At 31.0% G+C, this 9,476-nt stretch overlaps 1 protein-coding gene across 1 annotated transcript; it reads left to right on the top strand.

Moving 5' to 3' along the window:
- The first annotated feature begins 1,513 nt into the window (after positions 1 to 1,513).
- On the top strand, positions 1,514 to 9,107 carry LOC139505445 (dual specificity protein phosphatase 1-like). The gene is made up of 4 exons (XM_071295025.1): positions 1,514 to 2,194; positions 7,243 to 7,373; positions 7,922 to 8,144; positions 8,779 to 9,107. Exons 1-4 carry the CDS (start codon positions 2,086 to 2,088, stop codon positions 9,105 to 9,107), a joined length of 792 nt encoding a protein of 263 aa, XP_071151126.1. The 5' UTR covers positions 1,514 to 2,085.
- The last annotated feature ends 369 nt before the right edge of the window (positions 9,108 to 9,476 follow it).

Raw genomic sequence — 9,476 nt, 5'->3', positions numbered from 1 at the left:
AATGTCAGTCGTCTGTCGGAAAATTGGTCAACCGAATTCAAAGAAAAATCGAAAATGCTTTACACATCCTTATCGTACTTTTTATTAAATAGATGATCTATCAACAAAGTAACTAGAACTTGTGCATGTTATATTAGTTACTCTTATAAGTTATAACCATCAATTCAAATAATTTAGATAATATAAAATCATTTTTATGGAGTGCGGCAATGGCATTTTAAATTAAAAAATAACAACAACATACTTTTCTACTTTAAGGGATTAGATAAGGAAGATGTGGACAATGAGACAACTCTCCATTTTACACTGTTTTTATTCCTGTTATATTTTTCATCCTTTTCATTTAAACAGGAAAACCAATACCAATACCAATACATATCAGTCGAAAAAAATCTCAAATGCTGTTTGTCAGTAACTTCGACATATATTCCCAGTGAAAACAATTTAAATAAACGTTTAATAAAAAATAAATCAAAATTAAACTACATGGGGGGTCATTCGGGATATTCCCACTCAGGGGCATCCAAAGGGTATCCTGTCCACAAGTACCTGTGCAAATAATTGGTGAAGATGCATATAGACAATTTAGGTGAGCGACACAGCCCCCACGGACACCAGGAATTACTAGAAAAGGACGTCAGACGTCAGATAAATCTTTGGCTATAATATCAGCTGCAAGAATTTACGTATTTTAAAAAGAATCCGAATGCAAACATGATGCAGTTTTTTTTTTTTCTTTCTAATGAAATGGTCATTGTGTTTATTTTTTGTCACTCCATTGTCCTGCCTTGTCAATGTTTATTATTACAGTGGACTGGTCACATAACTACGGCAGTCATTCCATTAAATAGTGTGTTCAATTTACATAGTTGTGAAAACATGATTACGGAAACACTTGCATACACACGTATATAGATATATTCTGAGGATGTACAAAATAATAGTCAACGACGGTCCGTACTTATGAGGGCGTCGGATGGTCATGAAAAAGGATAAATACACGTCTAAAAAGTATACAAGACCAAAATGAAATTAAAGTATGTAACTATACGCCCTCGTAAGAAAGGTCGTTGACTGACTATTTATTAGAAGTGTTATATTTACATGTATATACATATAAATATGCGTGCGTATTACTATTATGCAAGTGTGTCTAATCATTCACATAGGCCCACTGTTATATTTGTCCTCTAAGGGCCCATGCATAGTTTGGTAAATCATAAAAGAATCACAAAAAGACACATTTAAATTTAAAGCCTCTAAAGATTGATGCTCTCTTAATTTTTCTATACTTGAAAAAAATTAACAATTCAGTTCAAACAATGAAAGTATCCAAATCCTGTGCCAAATTAAACGCCTGTGTTTCAAACGATATTTCTCTGGAATTCCAGTTACTACAAATTTACGATGTTACTATAAATAGTAGGAGTAATAATTGACTGGAGAATGAATGACAATGAATGCCTTGTGGGAATTTTGGTTTCCATTTTTGTTCATTTGTAGGTGTTTCATTCATACAAATGGACGCGCCTCATTAATCACATTATTATTAAAGTCTACACATTTCTTTGATACAAATGTGCCGTTATTGACATGGTTTTATTAATAATTTCCCACACCAATCAATAAATTTAATCAATATGACGATGATAATATATCTAATGGGCGGTCCTTGCTCAGGCTTGGCTTTATCGCGATTGGATATCATCTAATCAATTCACCGGAAGTTGTAATGGTTGTTGATAATCCCATTCATAAATTTTACGATTCGTTTATGAATGAAATCTCAGTTACAACTTTAGAAGAGCAAGGAGAAAGTCATGAAAATGAATTTCATAAATAGCTATACATTTTTCAACAATCTGGAACAGCATTTATCCGAATCTACAGATAATATTTTATTAATTGATACGAGATCCTATTTATCCTACAACGAAGATCACATTATTGGTGCTTGCAATGTGTATTGTCCTCCTATCCTAAAAAGAAGAGTCAGAAACGGTGGAAAAATTCGTCTTGAATCGATGCTTGGTTGTGAAATACAAAACAAATTAAAAACTGGACAAATTGGACGAATTTACATGTATGACGACGGAACCTACTTACAGAACGGTGATGAGATGTCTGATATGTTTATTGTATGGACCCTCCATGTGTAAACTAGTTAATAGCAAAAACTGTTTTATACTTCAAAGTAAGTTGTTTAATTAATGTCTTATCTTTTTTACAACTTTTCCCAGATAAAATTTGCATATATTCTTTTTAAACGTTTTTACATGTTAATTTATATACGGTTTTGTTACGTGTATCTTTTTTTTTACCAATTCCTATAGATAAGAGTAGATGTAAATCAGTCTGCTTATCTTTGAGCATGTTTTATCTTGTTTTCTCTAAGATGTATGACCATTTATGTACCCTGCTTCTATACATATATTGTCCATTAGTTAAACATGTCGTAGTTGAACGCATAACATGTTACATGTGTTAGCGTTTTTACAACTGGTATTCTATACAGAGCCTGTTGCAGGTTAAAATAATATTCTACTAGAGACATATTGCATCATATTTAGTTGATCTACAAACTTCAAATGAATTTACACCTGAATAAGTTGAAAACAGAATTATTCTTCTCCGCTTAGAAATGATAAATTTATTATGAATTATAAAATATATTTTTTCTTCTGTTTTTCTACATATACTTTATAAAGACCTATAAATTTTCATGCATCACGGCCTCAAATTATAAAAACAATTTTCGTAATCTTTTTACCTCACAAAGGACGTATTTATTTAAACATATATTATCAAATTAAGACATAACAGGAAGCAATCGCAATTCGGATAAACTTCGTAACATTTTTTTTTCATAATATTTAACATGTTAAACTAAAGTTTATATCCAGAACTTCACCTAGGATTAACATATACAATAATGTGTGATAATCCCGATAATGCTGTACAACAAATTATAAAATGCAAATATCATTAATAAATAATTACACTAAATGTATTCATTATTTATCTCCCTATTATTAATGCAATATAAACAAATTCCCACAGGGAAATCATCTGTTTCCTGCGGAAGCAACACAATCAGTTTCTACCCCGAATATGTTAATTAAATTGGCTGTCACCATTTAAATATTTTATTACCGGAAATAAGTTCAATAGTAATTTGATAAGAATGCCTTTCGACTTTGACACTTTGAATGACGGTTGTTCATCTGGCTTTTCTTGGACATTATCCTGTGTTCATCACAATTACGGCTACATTGAGAAGGAAATTTCAACAAATCATGAATGGACAAAATGCGTGGGAAAAATCGTGTCGGTTAAGGTTTATGTACCCTTCTGTAGCCATTTTTGTACGAATTTTTCAAACCTCAATTGTATTAAAACTAAAGATATAATAAATAATAGAGATAGGCCATTTAGTACATGTTCCAAGGGGAAACTTGATGCAAAGCATTATTTTTTACTGTTTCATTGCATTTTGACAATTTTCAAACATGTATTATAAAATTCAAACGACAGAATATGAAAAAAATAGAAATGAATGAGAGTATTTGTTATCTGAAAGAAGGGACCTTTTATGTACAACATGACATTACAATATATTTGATTGGTATAAGACATGTTATGCAATGATAACGAAAGCTAGACAGTATCATAAACTGAGTTACAATAACCAAGTATACATGTATCTGCATATCCAATTATATATTTCGCCGTCCAGCATTTAGATATTTGAATAAAAATATAATAACCTAATTGTTTCAGTGCATACAGATTTGTTATTGTTACAATATACATTATGAATTATTATTTAGAAACGTGCAACTTGAAATGATGAGAGAAGACTCAAACTTCTACATTTCGTCTGTAAAAGGACATATCAAGTCACACACACCAGAGTCATACATTTTACTTTCTTAAAATATACGCTTAAACTTGGTCAAAGATATAACCATCAATTACATAGAAGAATAGAATATATCAAGTTTAAAGGATAGAAAAAAATGCTTATATATAGAAAATGTTAAATACAATAAAAACTTCTACAAGATTAAGCATGACGGACGATGACTATCGTTTATGAACTTCATCTAATATTAAAACTTTTAACGTCGAAACTTTGGATGAAAATTTTCTGAATTTCAACTTTTTTGGTTTTTTATTTTTTATTAGAATTTGGTGGTGCACCTCTTACCAACTATTTTATAACTTCATACTGATAAAACATTATTGTATGTTCTTGATTTGTAACTCTTTTTTTATCCTCTAATTTCTAATAATGACGTGGAAACTTATCCTTAATACCGTTTTTACGCATAGGCAAAATAAACTAAAAACGGGAACGGGATTAATCAGCTGGTCCTATTTCCAGTTCTGGACCAGGGCCATTTACTTTTATCGTATTTGTGTCGTCCTTGTACACAAAAATCTACATTTCCTTTCTTAAATAAATTTTCTGATAAATAAATATATACACGGGAAATTAAAACTTGAAAATGTAAATATGATAGTCAAGTTTTTTGTGAGATTTCCCTAAATAGTAGGGAGTAACCACAAACCAGATATTTGTAACTATATTTATCACACAAAAGGGGAAACTTCATAACCACAAATCAAGGACGTACGGTTAAGAGTTGTACAGATCCTTGCACAGATACGCATTTACCTCAACCAAATTCATTTTAAAACGAGACTATGGCTAAAGGTCGTTATATGTCACGCTGTCATTTCGATGTCGTCTCTAAAATTTCAATGTAAAATATATAAAATAAAAATTCATAATTTTGTATATCTTATTAAATTTATATTTGATACAGTTATAATTGAAATATACAAACAGTGTACATTTGTATATCTCATTTCTTCAATTTGTTTGTCTATATAGTTATTTTGTCTGGTTCGAATAACGATATGGATATGCTTTAAAAGAATTTAAGCAATGCAGTTTCGCAATCGTATTTTTTTTAATAAGTCATATTTTTAATGGGAATGCAGTAATTTTCAATAGATTTTTTTTATTTCAATAGTCTAAACCAGTGCTGTGTTGATTAATACCTAAAAGCATTCTAAAATCTTTTAAAACACATAATTAATTTTAGAAAGTATAAGACTAGTAAAAACCATAAGAACCACCGTAACGTTTTTGTATGTTAAGATGCGGTACATAGTGGTATAGCAAATATTGAAAGACTTAATCTTGTTGCAAATGGTCCGGGAGTGAAATAAATTAAGTACAAATAGTTCAAACTCTGAAAACTTTATAAAACTAACGATTTCGCGTACTTCAGAAATTCCTACCTTTTTCATAATGACATTACATCTGTACTTCGATGATTTTCTATGTTCCAGAGGCTTGTTTGTGAGAACTAAAGCTATTTGGTGTATAGTAACTGTATTAACAAACCCAAATAGAATAATTAAAATAATATTAATAGTGATCTGAGACCAATGAATATGATGGTTCAAATTTTGATTTATTTAATGGACAACGGTATATATGAATCGTTGATTTTCGTATCTGAATCATGAACGAAAACCAATTGAATATAATTTTGAAGAAACACACGTTTTTAATTTAAAACTGCGATGCGGACTGACGTGTAACTGAATGTTTTATCTAAGCAGAGTCATATGATCTAAGAAATGAATAGCGATGCATTTTATATTTGTTTGTGTTATTTGGTCAATTTAATTAATTATTAAATGTTTCCCACATTAATTCCAAAGAATTTTAAATAAAAAGTTGAACCAGTTTACGGACAATTAATTTACATGACTTATATCTGACCACCACTCCTTCTTGACCACCACATGTAGACTTGACCACCATATGTAGAACGCTTAGTTATTATAAAAACAAAGCCTTTAAGTCCTGAATATAAGGCATTATAACAATGGATAATTTCATTAAAAACCCGGAACAGTTATATGTTAATACCTTATAGAGACACCCACACACAGAATTGCCTCAAAAAGACATTATGCATTGATTTTTCTGCTAGGAATCGATTGATAAAACTGTTCCAAGGACAAATTACTGCCGTTGAGTATTTTTTTGTTTGATGAACGGTCGATACTTTGACAATCAAATAATTACATTTTGTAGGAAAAACCTATCCTTTGATGAACATGAATGAAAATGGCCGGAGTGTGGGAAAAAGAGATCGATGGGCTATGATTTAATCGTAGCCGAGATCAATCAGTTGTGGTGCTGAATTCATTCATAACAAAATGACAGGAAATTAATTGACTCTGATCCAGATGCAACTAAGTCATAGTAATTCGCGGCGAACCGCTTATTTATGACCAATCCCACATAATAAAATTATGCACGATTTTCATGTTTTGTTTACAAACAATCGTGATTAGAGGTTGTTTACCTACATGTATGGAATTGATATATTTGTTTATCTACATGTATGTAATTGTTATATTTATGACCGGGTGGCGGATATATGTTAACTTATAAATTAAATATTACCGTGAAATACTCGTCATATCCGTAAATACAGGTGTGACCTAATATCTTACATTTTCCGATGAAATATTGGTCATTTCCGTAAATAAGTTGTTAAATTCGGTCTAACCTGAGGTGTAACATACATCCATACTGACTCCCTTGTGATTTCAAACGAAATTTTATTTTAACAGTAATAAAAATAATTCATCTTCTAAGAAGAAAAAATAATATTATAAAAATCTTTTTTTGTCATAAAAACAAATTAAACATGTTTGTGGACAAACTGAACAAAATAGAGATACGTTGCGTTTTAAGATCTTTATATACTTATTTAACCAGAGAGACACACACATGATAGTATATTATATTGTCTCCGATTTAACGTTCCTATTTGTCTTGTTACATAAAAATATGTGAAATGTGGTCAACATGTCACTGGGAGTTAATTAAGCTAGTATTGAATCCTCGATTGAATCTGAGATTACCATATAGTAGTATCAGATCGAAACGAGAGGCGGATTTAGCCCCCCCCCCCCCTTTTGAGAAAAAAATTTGGTTGCTTATATAGGGAATCACTGAGGCGTGACGAAATCGGGCTTCCTAAGAGGAAGCCAGTGGGTCCCCACTTATGAAAATTTCTGGATCCGCCACTGGAAAGAACCAACTAACAAAAACTACATTTTTATAGTTAGAAAACCTACATTTAAACTATGTTTTAGCCGTTTTAAAATGTATGCATATGTCTAAATAGTTGTCTTAAATTTCAGGTAGTTTTAAAGAATTCCAAAAGACATATCCACATCTATGCCAGACCTCCGACTATACACAGGTACATGACACAACGGTAGAGATGGATAAAGCCTGTCGACGAGCCTTATATAGAACAGACTCCACACAGGTAATAGAAAGTTTTTTATTCCCATCAACACATGCTTTCATTGAAAATAAAACTAAATAATATAAACTTCAATTCACACAAGAATTTAAAATAATTTCATCCAAATTTGTTCAATCAGGATCGTATTCATTTTATGTCGTTTCTTCTTACTCCGAAACTTTGACAACGTATGACCTTATCAAATTACTAGGACTTTTTTACATACTAACTAGTATAATAGCTAGTCCAAGTTTTAAAACATGAAAAAAAAAACACCCAAAAACGTAACAAAAATATGCTGTTTAACTTCAAAGGGGCTATGGTTTATTGTCTGAGTCAGTTTTTTTTAGTTTTGCTATCAATCAATTTTTTTTTCAAAATGTAGCACTATATTTGGGAAAACCTGGATTCAATATAAGTTTTAAGTTAAGGGAACCAAATATTTTTTAAAGGAAAAAAAAAAAACATACCCCCCTCTTTTTGAAGTTATATGGCCATTCCCTAAATATCCCTAATTGAGAAACATGTAAATGCTTTGTTTTAATATTTGAGATTTTGATTTTTTTCAGTCTGAGCCAATAATGCTAAAGGACTATTTATATATTGGAAACTCCGCTAATGCCTCATGTAAAGAAGGAATGATTAATCTTGGAATAACTGCAATCTTAAATGTCTCCAACACGTGCCAAAACTATTTCTGTAGTGACTTTCGATACAAGACAATTTCTGTGGAAGATGATGGATCAACAGATTTAGCCAAGTGGTTTAGAGAGGCCATCCATTTATTGGTATGTATAGTATACAGGTATTAGAAAACCTCAACTTTTGTACAATTTTTGGAGCCTTTTGTCATTAGGTTGCTGTACTGATGTTTCCAAAAGTTTAAATTCATTACAATTAGCTTACTCATGCCAGGATAGCCTAAACATTATTTATTCTATTAATAGTGCTTTTGCAATAATCAGTCAATTTAAGGAATTCACAACTTTTCATTGTTAAATAATGTTAAAACTGAACATTTTTCCTGCAAAGCGAGAGTTTTTAATAACCTTCAATCGAGAAACTGAGTATAAAAGGGTAAGATTTAAAATTTAAATAAACGTGAAGGATCCCACAAATAAACTTGAGATAAGATCATTGATTTTTGGATGAATGTCCTCCAGTGGCAAATATTTCATGTATGTTTAGGACAACTGGAGATTAAATGGCAATTCCATTAAACTACCAATATGATACAGATAACTGTAATTGTATCATATAGTCTTTCAATTATAATGACAGATTTTTTAAAGACACCAGCACAATTTGTATCAATTGTGAAAAGCATTTGTTATTTTCATGTGGTGCATAAATATTTTTTAAGAGACAGGATCATTAACACATGAATTGGACATTAAATTTAATTTGTAAATATTTATTTTTTCAGACAATGAAAAATACCGTGGAGGAAAGACTATGGTTCACTGCCATGCTGGTATAAGTCGATCCGCCACTATTTGTTTAGCATATATCATGTACAACGAAAAAATTGATCTAAATACAGCTTTTGAGTATGTGAAATCCAGGAAACATGAGATTTCACCAAATTTGAGTTTTATGCAGCAGTTGCTGACCTTTGAAAAAGAAGTTCTATGCAAAACACCGACCCCTGTATCACCGTGTCGATCATGTTCCGTTCCAGCTGGATTCTCCTTCTATAATTTTGGTAATCTGTCGTCTCCAGTACTGGTGTCACCAACAGTAGACTTCACCTGAACAATAGTGACTGTGGAAAACGACTGCCTAATCAAGTAAAGGTTGGCCTGTGGAAGGTACTTTGTTTAGAGAATCCAATGGTTGTGTTCAAATCAATTATGCAAAGACTTTGAAGAAAGTTTGAAAACTGTTGTTAATCAGGCGTGACCAAAGATTGACCATCCACATGATCAATGTTGGCACCAGAATTTTTATTTTTGTACATCTTTGTGTTTGTATAAACAATGTAACATCAGGATCTATTTTATAGTGTTGACTTTTTATAAAATCCAGTGTTGATGAAATGTTATAATTCTTATAAATATGATATCTTATCTTGCAGACACACAAAAAATGTAAATTTTATTTAAATCATTAAAATCCTTTCTT

Source organism: Mytilus edulis, unplaced genomic scaffold, assembly GCF_963676685.1.
Source record: "Mytilus edulis unplaced genomic scaffold, xbMytEdul2.2 SCAFFOLD_1078, whole genome shotgun sequence".
NCBI lineage: Eukaryota > Metazoa > Mollusca > Bivalvia > Mytilida > Mytilidae > Mytilus > Mytilus edulis.
Note: the sequence above shows the minus strand (reverse complement) of the source record. Positions and strands in the feature narration are given on the sequence as shown.

What these genes read in the sequence shown, in the direction of transcription:
- LOC139505445 (XM_071295025.1), top strand. Translation starts at nt 2,086, where the DNA reads ATGACGACGGAACCTACTTACAGAACGGTGATGAGATGTCTGATATGT. An exon ending in ATAGAACAGACTCCACACAG is followed by an intron (nt 7,374 to 7,921) that starts GTAATAGAAAGT and finishes GATTTTTTTCAG; the next exon opens with TCTGAGCCAATAATGCTAAA. An exon ending in GGCCATCCATTTATTGGTAT is followed by an intron (nt 8,145 to 8,778) that starts GTATAGTATACA and finishes TTATTTTTTCAG; the next exon opens with ACAATGAAAAATACCGTGGA.